This window comes from Sphaeramia orbicularis, chromosome 8 (assembly GCF_902148855.1).
Source record: "Sphaeramia orbicularis chromosome 8, fSphaOr1.1, whole genome shotgun sequence".
Classification (NCBI taxonomy): domain Eukaryota; kingdom Metazoa; phylum Chordata; class Actinopteri; order Kurtiformes; family Apogonidae; genus Sphaeramia; species Sphaeramia orbicularis.
This window is the reverse complement of record NC_043964.1, coordinates 42,182,551-42,199,377: the sequence shown is the minus strand read 5'-3', so window position 1 is coordinate 42,199,377 and position 16,827 is coordinate 42,182,551. Positions and strand designations below refer to the sequence as shown.

General features: G+C 39.1%; 1 protein-coding gene across 3 annotated transcripts; it reads left to right on the top strand.

Moving 5' to 3' along the window:
• The first annotated feature begins 5,534 nt into the window (after positions 1–5,534).
• On the top strand, positions 5,535–16,581 carry cdc42ep1b (CDC42 effector protein (Rho GTPase binding) 1b). Of its 3 annotated transcripts, XM_030140479.1 has the most exons (4): positions 5,535–5,707; positions 11,641–11,845; positions 12,900–13,452; positions 15,413–16,581. In XM_030140479.1, the coding sequence occupies exons 3-4, from the start codon at positions 12,999–13,001 to the stop codon at positions 16,042–16,044; spliced, it is 1,086 nt and encodes a 361-aa protein (XP_029996339.1). In that variant the 5' UTR covers positions 5,535–5,707; positions 11,641–11,845; positions 12,900–12,998; the 3' UTR covers positions 16,045–16,581. The 3 variants fall into 3 exon arrangements, with proteins under 3 accessions (XP_029996339.1, XP_029996341.1, XP_029996340.1); XM_030140481.1 differs by lacking the exon at positions 11,641–11,845; XM_030140480.1 differs by lacking the exons at positions 5,535–5,707; positions 11,641–11,845 and adding an exon at positions 11,852–12,123.
• Positions 16,582–16,827: the final 246 nt, after the last annotated feature.

Below are 16,827 nucleotides of genomic sequence, written 5' to 3'. Positions count from 1 at the left end.
ACATAAGCAGTCATAGCCTCTGTAACATTACGGTACCAGTGATGAGATCTTGTAAATGTCCCAGGATAATGAGGATAACCCCATGCAATTTCCTGTTTAACATAGAACAAACGCAAAACAACATCAATAACACCAGAGAGTCGGAGGGAAGGAATTCTTATTCAAGCAAATAAGAGGCTTGGGAAAACAACAAGTGGAGCAAAGGAAAATGTTTAAAATTGAAACCAGTGTTGGTTTTTGAGGGTATGACTGAACAAACTTCTTTGAACCTGTTGTGTTAAAAAAATGTATGCATCCATGCAAGTGACATTGAATGGCGACAGACTGGCTGCCCCATAAAGGTCTGACAAAACTTCAACAAAATTAGAGGAGCAGGGGAAGTGTTCACCCAACCTGATCAGTTTCTACAATTGAATAGCAACTAGAACATTTTTGTTTGTTTGTTTGTTTTTAATACATATGACATCTCTCGGTTCAGCACAGTCTGTGTTTTTCATATTTCTAACCACCTACATGCAGACAAATACAATACAAACATCCAGTGCCAGTGAAAACTGACTCCCCCAGCCTGCATCCCTTCCTGTCACTTTCCTTCCAGGGCAGTGAGGTTTGAGCTGACATGTGAATTACAGGGTGTAACACAGCTATCTAAATCTGAGCCTCACCGCACATTTGAACTGCAGACATAGACAGCTTTACCGACCACTGCACATCAATTTCCAGATACACAAACAATTTTAAAAACACATTTATCGTCAACCACATGCTAAAAGTTGCCCATGAACAGGAACATGGTTACATATAGCAGCAGAGAAGTCACGATAAACATTAAGTGTTTGGCAAAGACAGTCCCCATGTCTGTCTGAGTAGTATATTTATGCTCACTTTTCAGTGTGTACTTGCAAGAGAATTTAATGTTCTTAATGTTTGCATTATTTTGTTGTCTGTAAACCATTCAACTATCCAGGCATCATTGTTGTCAGTTGCACATTACCCCATTCTTCACTTGTAATCCCCCCCTAAAGGGCAGGGCATGTACTTTAGTGGTGAAGTGTCAGGTCACAACCATCTCAATACCCACCTCACCCTCCTCTACAGTGGCCACTGAAAACACAAACACCCCACTCTGAAGTCAGTATTTGGTTTGTCCATTCTGGGTTTTTGTTTGAGGCGATGATAAATCTTGGTTTATCCACACTCCAGTATATTATGTGGATGTAAATGCGTGATGGCGCCTGTGGTAAAAATGAAAAAATAAATTAAGAACAAGAAGAAGATGAAGTTCACTCTGGTTCTAGAAACATAGCTGTAGTTATAAAATGGCAAATTCTGAGATAAGAAAAACACTTAGTTTCAGGTTATTGTGCACACATATCTGTAAATATTGTATTCTCTGTGCATTAGGATCCCCCTAAACCTTGGGCTGGATCTTAGACAAACCTAAGCAGAAAAATTGTAGCACTAACCACCATCAGAATATTTTTAAATCACAAGGAAGACACAGAATTTAAGACTACTAGTAGTAGTAGTAGTAGTGGTAGTGGTAGTAGCAGCAGTATTAGTAGTAGTGATATTTTTTATTGTGTAATCTGGGGAAGTTAATCCTATTTGATTTACAGGGGGAATATTTAGTGCTCCCTGCTCTCTTACTATGAACACAATGTGTCTCAACGCACAGGGACTGTTTCAGTGCCCACAAGCTCTCTGGGACGTTGTCATCTGTCTCCTCAGCAGGCAGACATACAGGAAAAAGGGATTAATCCCTGCTGAGTATCTGTGACTCACTTAAACCTACTGGAATCCCACAGCTTCTCAGTTCACCGCTCTGTCACTCATCAGGACTGTATTACTGCAGCTGCAGGTTCACTGCTTCAAAAAACTTGCATAAAGTACTGCAAATACATTGTTTCATGACTTTTAATCACTATTTTTCTCAGTATATTATCTGAAACACAGCAGAAATATATCGCAGAAAATTAAGAGTGAGCATATATTTTTCAGACGTTTGAGACGTGTCAGACGTTGCACATATGGAGAATATCAACAGTTTTACACTCATACATTATGTATTACTCAACATTGGTATGAAAGAGAAGTTATGTTTCAAAAATATTTTTTGGGTGTTTATTTGCATTAGTACTTAGGTATATTTTTAGAAAACTGGCTTCACCTAAAGTTAGATTAGGTTTCTAGAATGAAAGGTGAGCAGTCAGGACTAAGTGTTTCAGTGTGTGTCTGTTTTTTTATTGTAGCCTAGAAAGCTCTGAAGACTAACATTACAATGCTCTATTGTCTCTGGGCCAACATTCAGCTTCCTGACGGGTCAGAATCCACGGAAACAGAAGCACAGTCCAAACAAAGACACAGTGGTTGACTTCTTTCATTAACCTAAAACTCCATATAGTATATTAAACTCATCACACTGATCAGCTCTGAGCAGTGTTCTCCAAATGCACATCTGGGATTCATGAGTACATGGGGCTAAACTGGATGTCTTCTCTGGAGCAGGAGTCAAATTCACAAAATCAAAAGAACCCATCCACATTGCCGGACACCCACTGTGAAGGGTGATATTTTGGGTTAAGTGGAATAATTTTTTCATGACTGCTTAGAATGAGTTTTTACTGGATGAAACACTTTTGTGTGAGTGACAGTTGTGTCAGTAATACTTCACCATCTGACAGGAGTTAAAGCTTCTTGGCTGTGTCTGTGATTTGTGAGAAAGTCATTTCCTGGGAAGAAAACCATTTCGGTCTCAGAGACTTCTCATCCTGTTTTACTCCTTCCTCGCTACCTCCCACTTTTTCCTCCTTCCACAAACTTCATTTTCTGCTTTTACCATCCTGTCTGGGTGTTTTTCTGTCTATGGCTTCTCATTTATCACACAGTTACTTAAAGTACAATGTAAATCTAAAAACCTGGTTTAGTCACAAGGTGTTTTAGACACACACTAATCCTTGGCAGACAAAGCCAACATTTTTAACATGATGCCTTTGTCTTCTGGGTTTCTTTTCCTGGCTGTCAGATTCACTGTTCATCAGAGAGCGTCTGATACTTTGCAGCTGTTGTCAAGAGGAGATGCTCAGGCGCTCAGAGTTAGAGAGAAGATCCTTCCAGTTCTCATGTCTGTTCTCATGGCCCATTCGTCCTCCCTTTACAACCTCCTCTTTCCACTTGGATTGGAGTTGACAACTCAATCTCTGTTTGTCAGGTCTGCAGTTCCTGAGAATTGACTTTTAATCTTCACTCTGAAGCATCACTGATGTCATCCAAGCCCATCCTCCATCAGGCCTTTAAGTGAAACTACAGACGTACACTGAACCCCTTTGAACTCTCTACAGAGCCAGGTGAAGTCACAGGAGCATGAAGAACTATATTTTTCAGAGCCTTGAATAAATGCCATTCAGGGTTAGGCTCAAAGTGAAAGGAGGCTTGCATGCTCATTTTAGTTTTGTTCTTATTTTAGTAAGGACATTTACATTTTGGTTACGCTGTTATACATTGCAGCTTTTTGCTCTGTTGTCCTTGTTTTAGATAAGCAAAATCACAAACTGAGGCAGAAATATAGATTAACCCATGGATTAACATCTATTAACGCATAGATTAACATATTCAACCAGAACTAAAGCAATGATAACCTCCAGTACAATTCAAGTAATTTTGTTCACATTACACAAAAACTATCATTCTGAAATCTGGACGTGGTTAAAAATGAAAAGTGAATGCCGAGTTAAGGTAAAAAAAAAAAAAAAAAAAAAAAAAAGGTGAAAATATGTCTACAAATCTATTATCTTTTGCTGTGTGTATATGCATCTGACATGTATGAACCCTTTTGTTTCATGCTCTCAGTGTGAGACTAAGAGCTGACAGACGTAGATTGCAGTCCAACTCTTTAAACATCATATTTAAAACAGTATATGTGTGTGTGTGTGTGTGTGTGTGTGTGTGTGTGTGTGTGTGTGGTTATTGAGTTTGCTGCAAATCTAATCTCATATTTTTGACTACATAACCACGTCAGTGCTGCCAAACACATAATGAGACTTAAGGCCACACAAACACTTTAATAGCAGGAATCATAAAAAGCAAAAAAAAAAAAAAAAAAAAAAAAAAAAGCAGAGAAATTAATATATAACAGAATTTATACAGATGCATGAGTATAGACAAGACAGTGTGGGAAGAGCCACAGTGGTTTATTATTTCAGGCTTCAGCTTCTTGTGAGAATGCGCGTAGTGTGTTTCTTCTCACAGCAGTTGCCCTCACACTGACATGGAGCTATTTCTTTTCTTTTCTTTTCCTTTCTTTTCTTTTCTTTTCTTTTCTTTTCTTTTCTTTTCTTTTCTTTTCTTTTCTTTTCTTTTCTTTTCTGCGTGTATAACTTTATATCTTCCATGGCTGCATTGCTCAGATTCTAACTTTACATGATATGCTCTGTTTTGGCTGTTGCTAGAGGCGATTTCTCAAAGACTGTAAGGGAAGCTTAGCTTCCCCTGAAATTACGAAAATTAAATGGTTAAATATGTATGGTTGTGTTGACATTTCATTGACTACAAATGTGTTAGAACACATTCATCTCAAAGACGAGTATGTTCAGAATCAGCTTTATCACAAATCAACGGACTCGATGTTGTTCACTTCTCATATATTCCCGTTGCGCTGTTTTCTCATACGATCTCAGCTCAGTGCATTTGCCTGTAGACGCTCAGCGTCCATGCACTTCAATGGGACTGAGTGGAACAGTTTTTTTCATTGCCTCCAAACTGGACGGTAATTGGATAAATGCCATGACATTGTCCCGCCCCCGGACGCTCAGCGTCTCTGGGGGTGAATGGAGCTGTGGGCGGAGCTCCACTGGGCTGGACGCTGAGCTTCCACGTGCTGATTGGAGGATCAGTTCAAACGCTGAATCCCATTTGATTGACAGCTAATTTGAGATCTACTCCTTCACTGACACAGTTCAGTGTAATACTGTCGCACATTCTGCTGTGAAATCGAGAGAAACCACTACGAAATTACTTGTTCATTTCTTGCACTGTAAATAAAACACACTCATTGTACTTCCTTGTTTCAATTTAACATAATTTCAGTGTTTTCTTGTTTCAGTTACATAATTTAATCGTTTCTTATTCGAGTTTAGTATCGTTTTGTAGATAGTTAAATCAATCATACTGTTGGCTAGGTCGGAGTGAACTAGCTACCTGGCAAAGTGCACATGATGGCAGACAATGCTAATGGAACGGAGGGCCGAATTTATGTTTAAATAACTTTACAATTTTTTATTTTTATTTTTTTTTTGATGTAAGCCGACAATGAGCTTCCCCTGTCTGAAAGAAGGAGACAGTCAGGGCCTCTCATCCTCTCAAACCAGCTTAAAACGTTTGTTGAAGCATATCAGGTTGATTTATAAATGCAAGCAAGTTCTTTTTTCAACGTTCAGATCTGTTTTTGTGTGTGCCAGTCCTCAGTCACCTCCTCCGCTTCCCCTTCCTCCTCTCCCCCCTCCCTCTCCTCTCCTCTCCTCTCCCTCTCCATCTCCTTCCAGTCCACTTGTGTGCAGCAGCTCAGAGCCGCTGTACTGCTGCGGTATGCACTGCTGATACAATGTTCCTGTACAAGCGGAAATACAAGACGCAGAACGCAAACTACAAAAGAGATGACAGCGAAAGCAGGAGCTGACTTCGTCTCTCTGCACAGCGACTTTATTTTAAGGTAAGTTAATCCTCAGCCACTGAATTTGACAAATGTTGGGCACCGTGCACTGGTAACTGCCCATGCGTAAAAGTCATTTTTCTGTAAGTTACTACAAATGTAAGATTTTTGGACTCTATGCCAGGATCAAAATGCAGTGCAGAGTTTCGTCTGCAAAATTATTCAATAAAGACAGATCATCTTCTGAGAATATCTTCAGATAATAAATCTATATGAACTCCAAATGTTCAGAAAGTGCCTGTTTCATGATTACGCATGCAGTGGGCAAAAGTCAGCTCATGTTTCACTGGGGAATTTCAATTGTTTCAGTTAAATATTAAATCCTGCTACACTCATGTCTTAATACAGTCTTCTTAAGTATGTGTGAGTTTGTGGGTTTGCATATATGTGTGTGTGTGTGTGTGTGTGTGTGTGTGTGTGCGGGTGAGTGGGTGGGTGTGGGTGGGGGGCGGTACTGATTTTTAAACTGATATGTAAAGCACTTTGTGCTACAGTTTTTAATGTATGAAAAGTGCTATATAAATAAAGATTATTATTATTATTATTATTATTATTATTATTATTAATAATGCAAATAGAGCAGAAGCAGATGCAAGATACAACAGACTGTAGAGTTCAATTGTCTTTTTTGCTGATGAGACTTAAAAATCCTAATTACATATGACAACAAACAGTCCTATAACTTTTCCAAATGCCATCAATGTAAAGTGAAATCTTAGTCAACCCTCAACTTTTTTATATCCTCCACTCAACATGGCTTCTAATTAACCCAGTCATTGACTGTTCTCAGCTCATATTTCAATAGAACTAATTGTCTGCTATGTATCAGGTCATAACTTTAGATTCCTGATTCCAACTAAAAGTGGTGAGAATGTTTTCTGGAAATAAACTAAAACAGGTCGGTCGCTGTTCTTATCCTGGGGTGAAACCTCAGAACAACTGCCTCCCAGTCATGCCAGAGCTCAGATCAGTCAGTTGGCAGGTGGTCAAAGAGGTGGCGTCATAGTTAGAAAGACTATCCTTTGACCATTCACACATCTGGCCTATTTAAATGTGCATCAGGGAGACACTCTGTCTGATCCTGCAAGAGTCTGAGATATTGGAGACCAACAATTAAAAGACAATGGGCAATTAATGTGTACTTTTACAAACTTGACAGTCAGCCAGAATTACTCACGTTGAGGGAAAATTAAAGTAAAGTTGTTTCATTAAAGAAGTACACTGCCTACGATGTTCAGTTACAGGTTGATGTATTTTTGTAGGTGTTTGATATTTTAACTTAGATGCTCAATTCAACAGCTATCCAGTTTCTGATAAAAGTTAAGAAAGAACTGACAGGATTAAATTTGACTTCAGGTAGGGGTGGAGATTCTATAAAGAGATATTGGCCATTTAATTAGTCACTGGCTTCATACTCCATACTTCATACTCAACCAGAGTTTTTCAACCTTGGGGTCGGGACCCCACTTGGGGTCACCTGATATTCAAATGGGGTCACCTTAAATTTCTAGTAATTGATCAAATTAAAAATAAAAAAACTTACTAATAAAACATCTAGGGAGAGTTGAGAGAGACAATCACAATCCATAGAAGACATGACAAACTCTGAAGCTTAAACTGAAGCACTGTGGTACTGTTTATCTTTCAAATGTTCATTGTGGTCGGTTTAAGATGCTGCAGCTCTTTCATAATTCATAGTTTGGGTTATTGTTTGTTCAGTATTATTTTCCAGCCTCGTAAATACCAGCCGGACTAACTGTAAATATCCTGACCAAGGAAAATAAAATTCTCACGTTGTACAGTAATCTCAGCCTGGCTTTTCTGCCTCTGTCCATAATAATATACATTATATAGACTAAATGTTGTCTAAAATTTACTTTAATTTGTAACGTAGTATAGCGAACTATTACATGATCAAAAACAAATATTATTTTAGCAAAAAAAAAGTTTCCATTTCTCTAGAAATATGTAATGTTAAAATGGGGTCACAAGCTAAAAAAGTTTGGGAACCACTTCTCTAAACTATATTTTTTTGTGTTCACCTTAAAAATCCACAATTAATCAACATCTATTACATGATGAGTGAGTTTGTCTTAAGAATGACACCAAACCACAGCAAACAAAATACGGCTGAAGCTTGAATATATTCGGTTTTATTTGGATGTTAAATATGTAAAAACGACAAAGAGAGTAGTCTCAAAAGTGACTGTAGCGTGAGACAATAGAGTGTAATTCATTTTATTGTACAGCACACACATTCCTTTAGGCTCCCACTTTTGTGTTTCACCTGCTACACCTCTCTCTATTTATGTTTGCTTGGTGGAAGTTTGAACAGGCAACATTTCCTTATGCTCTTTGTTCAGCGAGGCTATTGAAATGGATTGTAATGTGTTTGCATTTCAGTGTTGCTTCGCCTCATTTCCCCTGAACTGTGTTGACAAGAGTCCAAAATGTTTAAAGAAAAGAATGACCCTAATGAATGATGGGAAGGGTTAAAACTGACTATAAAGACCGTTTTGGTTACTTAGTCTGCTTTGGCTTGTAAAGTTTCCTTTAAAGTCTTTCTGTGCTGTGAAAGCAATAATGAAGTCATACCTTGAATGTGTTTTAGAGTGTTGACCGAGTAAAGTTTATGTGAAGTATCAAGAGGATGGAGTTGGACGTTCATTTACAAGTCACAGTGTTGAGAATTTTTTGTTAGACATAATCTATACATTCATCCAAATCAGATGTCATTATGCTTAATAATCTTTGCAGGTACACTGAGGATACTTTACTTGTATGCAATGCAATGCACACCCAGCCTCACCCTTGCCACGTTGCAGCGGTAGATGCTAGTAAACTGACTGCATGCTGTATTTTGGAGCATGATGGTCAGGGTGTTCTGACCTCAACCACAGTTTGTGGGTGCTGTCGTGTAAAAGAGCCTTGGTCCTCAGGTCCAAACGAGGAAACAACGTCAAAGCTGACCTGCAGCATGTATGCAGATTAGTCCATGAACTATCTACCACTGCCTCTATTTCCAAGCAGCCAACACTGACCAATCTCTCAAATGTCCCAGGAGTCGAGTTCTGCAGTTCATGGCTTTGCGGTACCAGATGTTTGACTTAGTCAGTAAATCTGCAGAAAGGGGAAGCTTGTTTGACAATGTGTGTGACAGAGGGAGAAAAAGACAGAAAACATAAGAAAAAGACATAAACAGCATAGAGATTGATTGAATGAACAGCCAAAAATAGAAATCACAGAGAAGAAACACATAAAAAAAGAGCTAAAAATGTGTTTCTCATCAGCCACCTCAGATGCTTTATTTGATAGCCATAATAGATGGCGTCCGGTCTGTTCTCCCCATTGCATGTTGTTCCCATTACGCACTCCAAATCCATCTGTCACTGTCTGCTCAATCAGTCAAACTTCAGGCAAAATAGGCTTGTTTATGGATGTCTGCAGGTACAAGTTACAGATAAATAACATGTTTAGCATGTTAAATATCTTTTTCTGTGTCTCTGTTGAGGCTATCCCCTGAATAAATTTCTGTAAGTAATTTTCTATGGTTGTATTTTGTTTTATTGTGCATCTAAATTGAACTTCAAGATCCACATAAATGGCTGATAAAAGAAATTGAGTGCTATAAAAATGGGAAATTACAGCATGAAAAGCTTTGAATTAGACGACAGATCACTGAAATGCAGCACCAAAAGCACAGATATAAAAAAGGCAAGTAAGGGATTTTAAGATGAAAGCTAGTGAATATTTATTAAGATGTTTTGACAATGACAGTGGACATTTCTTTTACTCGGTAATGTTTGTCTTCCTCTCACCATCTCGTGTCTCACAGACACCTAATCTGCACCTTAAGCTAAATGTTACTGAGCTGAGGGATCAGACAAGGTCAGCAGCAAAAATCTACCTCTCGTCCTGTTTATGAATGACTATTTGTTTTTTTTGTTTTTTTTAACTCCTTCAGTCACACCCCTTTATCATTCCACCCTTCCTTCCTGTAGGTCTGTGCTACTAAATCATAGCCAACACTTGTTGTCCATCTTTTACTGAAGAATACGATTAGTTAAAGAATTAGGTAAGGTAATCTCTAAGAGTGGCACCATCACCTTGCTCAGGTTGTTATACCAAACATCCAGATTGGTTTGGCTATAGGGTTGGGTTGAATCTCTAGTAGCCTGTGACATTAATCCAGCACCGGCTGCGTCCTGGAGGGGTCACGTGTTTGGGGCTTACCAGTGCTCTTTTCACCCTGGAGTCATTCCTTCAACAGACAGGAAGACTGCACTCAGAATCTCTCCAGGAAAAATAGATACAGAGCCTCGGGGGGTAGATGGGAAAAAGTGTATTACCCTTCACAAGAGCAGATTTATAGTACTGATGTTATGCAAAAATTAGAAAGAAAGAACTGACTGGGATTCATTATGGTTTCAATCATGAGAGTGACCATCTCTTTGCTATGATAAAAAAAACTAAACAGTACACCCTCTAACATTTCTGTCAACTAACAATGCAACATGCAATATTTTTGGATACTTGTGCACTAATGTGAAGTTTTTGTTGAAGTCAAGCTGGGAGTCATTGTTTGTTGACATTAGCTAACTACATTTGTAAGCTACAGGTAGCTAGTGCAGCATACTGTTGTCACTGTAGAGGAGCAGAAGAGAGGCATTAGGAGTGTTTATATAAATATATTTTATATGCAATGTCAAGTTACACTGTCTCAAAATGAGCAAAATTGCAAAACTGAGGTGAGTTGACCATGAGTTGCCCACAATGGCAAAACTTTTATTTTGAATAAGTTCTGACAGAGTGAAGTTTATACCTGCATGACTGATCCTGGATATTATTCTTCCTCACAGACATTAGATAGAAATTAGTAAAGAGATAATCTTATTCCTCTGTGTTTATTAGAGCCATGTGTAATATAGTCTATATCACTGTCTACTGATGCAATTACATAACTTAGATTACTTGCTTTTTTATTTTTTTATTGATTTTATTTAACCTTTTTACATGAGCACCCTGGCCAAGATGAGCAGTAGCACAGTTAACCAGGTTACAGACAGGATAGCAATCAAATATACATATATACAGGCAGCATGTGAAATACAAGGCAAGTATAAAATTATATTTGGAAAGAGAGTAGTTAAAGTGAAAAATGTTTCCCATTTCAACATGGACCTTAGGAACAGACAGAAATAAGAAATCCTGAAACCAAAGACTTTAACTACCTTTACTTTTTTGACAAATGTAGATTGGAAGAAATAACAGAAGCAGACTTAGGATACATAATATTTGTAGATGAGACCTGTTTGTGGAAATACACATAATTCTGATTTTCTTTCTTGTGATTTTTCAAAAGTTTACTTCTTTGTGGAGACAAGGCTGTTAAGGCAAGTGGGAATAATATAACTGATCTCCCTGTAGGACCTGGGTCATAGAAATAACTTTGAAGACTATTATGCAGGCAACCAAGACAGTCCAGGAGGGTTCTATTTTTTTTTTTTTTTTAACTTGCAATCCATAAAATATTTCTTCTTCATTTCTTCACATAATGAAGTTTTAATTGGTCAGTGCTTTTAGATTAAAGAATGTAATTGCATTGTTGCTGACTCAGGAAAGAATGACAGAGACAGAGTGATTCTACTAAAATACATTTTTATTATATGAGTGAGACTAGAGAGAAACACAAGTGACTCTTTAAAGTTTTTGCACTTTGTTCAGTTCTTGAAGAAATTCTTGAGAACCTGTGGACTGAACAGGCCACACAGAGAGAGAATCCCATTCCTATCATCACTCATTCCAAAGTTACCTGACACTTTAATGTGATTGAATGCCAGCCTCTACTTTATTCCTTGGATTTGTATGTAACACTGTCTTGTTTCTCTCTGTCTGTTCTTTTACTTGGCCTTAACTGAACTGAATGAAAACAGAGAAACCCCCTACCTGGACGCCACAGGAGATCTAAGTGGATTGAAGACGGCAGAGAGCAAGTGTAGGAGTCAGAGAGGGAGGGAAGACAGAGGGGATTAAGAGCTAATCCTGCACACGGGCAATCCTGGTGGAACCTTATCTTTCAGGAGGATGCAGACAAAACACTTGCTGGATTATGGCGCTTCACTCTGCTGCCTTTTTCAAGTAAGCAGCCCCCCATTTCTTCTGCTCTGATTGTTTTCATTACTTCTAAAAAGTGTGGAGTTTTGGGCACAGAGGGACCAGGGAACAGAGGACAAAATGAGGCAACAGGGCTGGTGACAGGATGTCCCATGGAGAGTGTGGTCCCATACATGGATAAACCTCTTTAGTGGGAGACGGTGCATGGCAGTGACCCCCCCCCCCCACGCTCTCTGCTTGGACTTTGAGGAACACAAGTGCAGACTGACTTATCGGATGAAAGACATGAGGTCTTCTCAGAGGTAGACATGAAATAGAAATGTAGATCAAAGATGAACATAGATGAATGATAGATTTAATCACTGTTTTTGATCAATGCAAACATTATTGGTGTGTTTTTTAAGTGGGGGAATCTTAACAGAAAACTGAGAATTACTGCAGACATAATACTTGAAGGCTAACCTGAAACTGAATTTGCAGTAGGAGTTACAATAAAAGCAGTTTATAAATACATAGAATTAAGTGAACACTATGTAAACTTAGCTTAGTTTCATTGCTTCTGTCACACAAAGCAGCTAGGTTGTTTGGCTCAAATCACATCTCCATGTATTTGCAGTTGCGGCTGGATTTTTATTTCTCTGTCATTCACTGATCCAAATCTGTACAAGCGCCCAGTCAGCCCCAAACTCTTAACCACATAAGCTGTGGTAACCAGAGGAAACGAATTGTGACCTTGTAATTCTTCTTCTTTGTTATTCTGTCATGATTGAAAGCAGCTGCTGTGCAGGAAAACTGAGTGTTCTTTTCAGCTGTTGGTCATCTTGGACAGACTTGCAGTACTCGCTGTGCATAACGGTGGAGAGTGGGGTATAAACAGGGAATAACTCCACATTTACACTGGCATCTTTCACTATAGATCCAAAAGGGAAACCGTGGGCTGACACTAGATGAATAGTTGGCTCTGGCCGTGTGGAGAATGAATTATACACACATTCTCTGCTGACTGAACAACCACATATTTGTATTTTCTGTCTTCACTGTCTAGGCATTTACATGTTGTTTCTCTCTGAATTTACAGTGACCCCTGAACTGGAATTTAAGCCTCGCTGACATGTAATCAGACTTCAGACTCTAACATTAACCCTGAACAACTGAACTGTTCAACTTTTCTGCCATCATGAGCCTGGGAAAACTACCAGGAATTAAGGGCCTTGTGTCTGGCTCTCAGACGAAACGTCGCTTCAAGAGTGATCTCTCGGTGGACATGATCAGCCCGCCGCTGGGTGACTTTCGACACACTATGCACGTTGGCCGTGGTGGGGATGTCTTTGGTGACACTTCTTTCCTGAGTAACTACGGGGGCAACAGGGAGCCAGGAAGTCCAGACTCTGCAAACAGCTCCAAGTCCACAGGGTTCTTCACACGAACGTTCAGACACGTGCGGAAGAACTCTGTGCCACGGCCACGAGGGGGCTCCCGTGACCTCTCATCTCCACCACCAGATGTTTCGCCCATCATCAAGAACGCCATCTCCCTGCCCCAGCTGAACATAGACTCTCCCAATGGGTGCCTACAGAGGGTGCTGTTCCCCAGCTCCATCAGCTCAGCAGACGACGCCTTCTGCACATATGGTGAGATAATGTAGATAATCACCTCTAGTGTTGGACAAGGGTTTATGTAAAGCATCTTAGCAGGAAGATCATCCGCATTCAAATTGAGCAGAGGAATCGTAGAGGTCCGACAGGTCAGCGATACAAAGCAGACAGGGACTCCATTACTTATGAGTATCTTATGAATCCCATCACTGTGGCAAATCACGATCATCATTTATTTAACATCTCCAGATTATGAGCAATATTTGGCCTATTTATATTTGTAATAACTGTTTGGACATATCTTTTCCCCTTCAAACAAACCTTTATTGGGTAGCATACAAAGCTGATCTTGAATTATTCTTTTGTAGTCTGCTGTATGATACGTAGCGAGTGCTCCTTAAATCCAATATTTCACCCGAGAAGATTTACTAGTAATTATGTCTACTATATATTAATTACTGGTAATAGTTTTTTCATCTGAAAAACACTAAAGACTATATTTAAACAACACATACGCCTCAATAAAGTCCTTAAGGCTATGCATTTTAAATCAGTACAGCGAATTAGGAAAATGATCTAATTCTTGGCATAGGATGAGGCAGATTCATTGATATATTCACACTTCTAGCTATTCCCGCTCAAACAAACCAAACAACACAAAGAGCTGCTGAGGTGACTAGGTGCAAACAGGGCTATAAATGTCAGTGAACACACAAACGGAGAGGGTGAGGTTGCCCTACTTTCAACATCGTCCCCACATTCCTCCAAGACAACCAGCAAACAGACAGCTTCTTGTGAGTCATGTGGAATCACCAAGGCAACACCTGTACACAGTTTGGTCTATAAACACAAATACACACAGCTGGTTTTAAGAGAAAGAAATTTATTGAGTGGGCACTTCCTGTCATCTCTATGTGCATGTGTGTGTGACTGCCCCAAATGTACAGCGTTAAACACACTATTCATTATATCTGCCAACCAATCACAGCTTATCAGGCAGCAGTGTGTAGTGTTTGGCCTGGAAATCCCCTCTTATTCTCCAGAATTGTTACATAGTTCAGAAGGAATTTACCCAGACTGAGTAAGGTGAAGCTGGCATCAGTGACATGAGAGTTTATGGAGTTTCTTGTCGATAAGGTGTTTTTTCTATTATCTGTTACAAATGTTGCTAGAATGTAGTGGTTTTAAGTAACAAAGAAATGCTCCCTGTTACAGTTCCTAGTAATGATTCAGTGATAATTAATGGATATGGATAATAATCAGGTTATAATTGGTGTAAAAAAAAAAGAGCAGACTTTTTGGGAAAGCTTCAATCTAAATGGAAAAAAAAAGTTAATTACTAAAAGCTGTGATCAACAGTTCATATGCTCAAAGTTCCATGATGTATTTCTTGACAACTAAACCCTTTGTTTTTACCAACACTGCTGCAGTACCTCATGCAGTCATATGGCATTTCCTTTCACCTCACTTTCTTCTTTGTATACCTCTATATCATTCACATGTTCCCTCCATAAGTTGTTCATGCTTCTTGCTGCCTGGACAGAAAATGTGTGCATCCCTCGAGGAAGATGCCGTCATAGTCAATGTCATGTTGGATATCAGTTGTCAAATACTGCCATCTTCTGGAGTAAACATGTAACTGCTGACCTAATGCAACACTATTCATCAGCTCCTATCTGTAATCCTGTATGACTTTCTCCTGTCTTGTTCCTGCTGAATAGTATGAATGCCAAACCCAAGGGATATAATATTACAATGAAAACACTTATTTCCAACATGGCCCCTAGATGCTAAAAGACAGAAAAGACATCAAGACAAAAACCAACAACAAACATGTTGTATTTGTTGTATAATTTCCATAGATAAAATCTGTAAATTCATACAGTCTTCTGATTCACACTTGAGAGAAAAATATTTAAATTTTAAAGCCCAAATGATAAAAGGAGGACTAAAAACAGTCTCTACATGTGTATTTCTTCCGTCCATCTCTGTGCAGGTCTACAGTCTGGGTTTGTCACCCTGCCCCGCCTCTCTCGCCTTGACAGACAGTTTCCAGACGGAGCCCCTCGCCGTGAGTCTGTACCGAACAGTGACGGCATCACACTGACACGCTCCGATTCCCTCACCTCCTTCACTGTGGATCTGGGTCCTTCCCTTATGACTGAGGTCCTGAGCTTGATTGACAACCCCAGCTGCCTTCAGACATCCAATCACAGCCAGGCAGCAGATGAAGAAGAGGAGGATGAGGAAGAAGAGGATGATATCTCTCTAACAGAAACGCCTGTGCAGAGCCCAAGAGTCATGTCGCCCAGTCTCTCAATAAACAATAAATACAGCTGGAACATGAACAGCAGAGGGCGTTATTGTGGCTCAAACTTTACAGAGCAAGAGGAGGGAAGGAGGTCACTGACCAGTCCTGATGCATCTGCGGGGTCTCCTCAAAGAGGAGAACCTGTCATAGAAGCAGAAAGATTTCAGAGGGCGGCTGATGTCCTGTCTCGTCACTATGGTGGAGGATCCTTCACAAAGGGGAAGAGGATGAACAACAACATGTCCTCTCCTGCTTTTTCCCACAGCGACGAAACACCACATGACTTCTCAGAGGAGGAGGAAGAGATTAAAGTCTAGATGACGAGACTCTTTATGGAACTTTACTGACCCAATGAAAGGACAAAACTTTTACAGAACCAAGTTCTGGGTTCATTTCAAGTCAGAGAAGCACTTAAAAAATGAGTGGAGTGCTTATTGATGTCAAATATGACTTTTGACCCACACTACACCACGTGATTTCATGGCTATTGAAACCTTATTGAAGATATTGAATGAATCTAACATGAAAATGGAAGTTTTTCTAAGACAGACTATTATTTCATTCTTTTAGTTTACTCAGCAAGAAGGATTAAAGCTGAAGTAAACATCTCATATTCATATTCATAAAACACTGTATTAAAGACTCTAACTTTACACTAACATAAGACTCATATACTCATGATGTTCAATTATAAATTGCTATTTATAAATAAATATGTATAGGTTCAAAATTGTAAGCATGAATCTGGTTTAAGGGCCACAATATTTTCAGTATTATCACATTAATACATGAAGCCTTTCTACTTGTAAATAATTTAACTGTCATTGATTAATAAAGCAGCTGTACAACTCTGATAGTCATGTTTATTTTAGTTGCATCTGTCACATGTATATGACTGTTTGTCAAACATTTGTCACTATACATTGTTAGTCTATCGTTTCTTAAAGGGTAGATTGTAAGATGAGTTTACAGTCTAGTGACCACATGGGTGTACATGCACTAAACAGTGAAATCTCTGGTTCATTTCACTGCTGGCTGAAACATTTATTGCATGTCAATAAATGCAACAAGTCTAAAGTATGATACTTTTTTAAAAGAGA

Bases quoted from the DNA above. Each gene is read 5' to 3' on its own strand.
- cdc42ep1b (XM_030140481.1), top strand. From the start codon at position 12,999: ATGAGCCTGGGAAAACTACCAGGAATTAAGGGCCTTGTGTCTGGCTCT. The intron at 13,453-15,412 runs GTGAGATAATGT...ATCTCTGTGCAG, and splicing joins CGACGCCTTCTGCACATATG to GTCTACAGTCTGGGTTTGTC.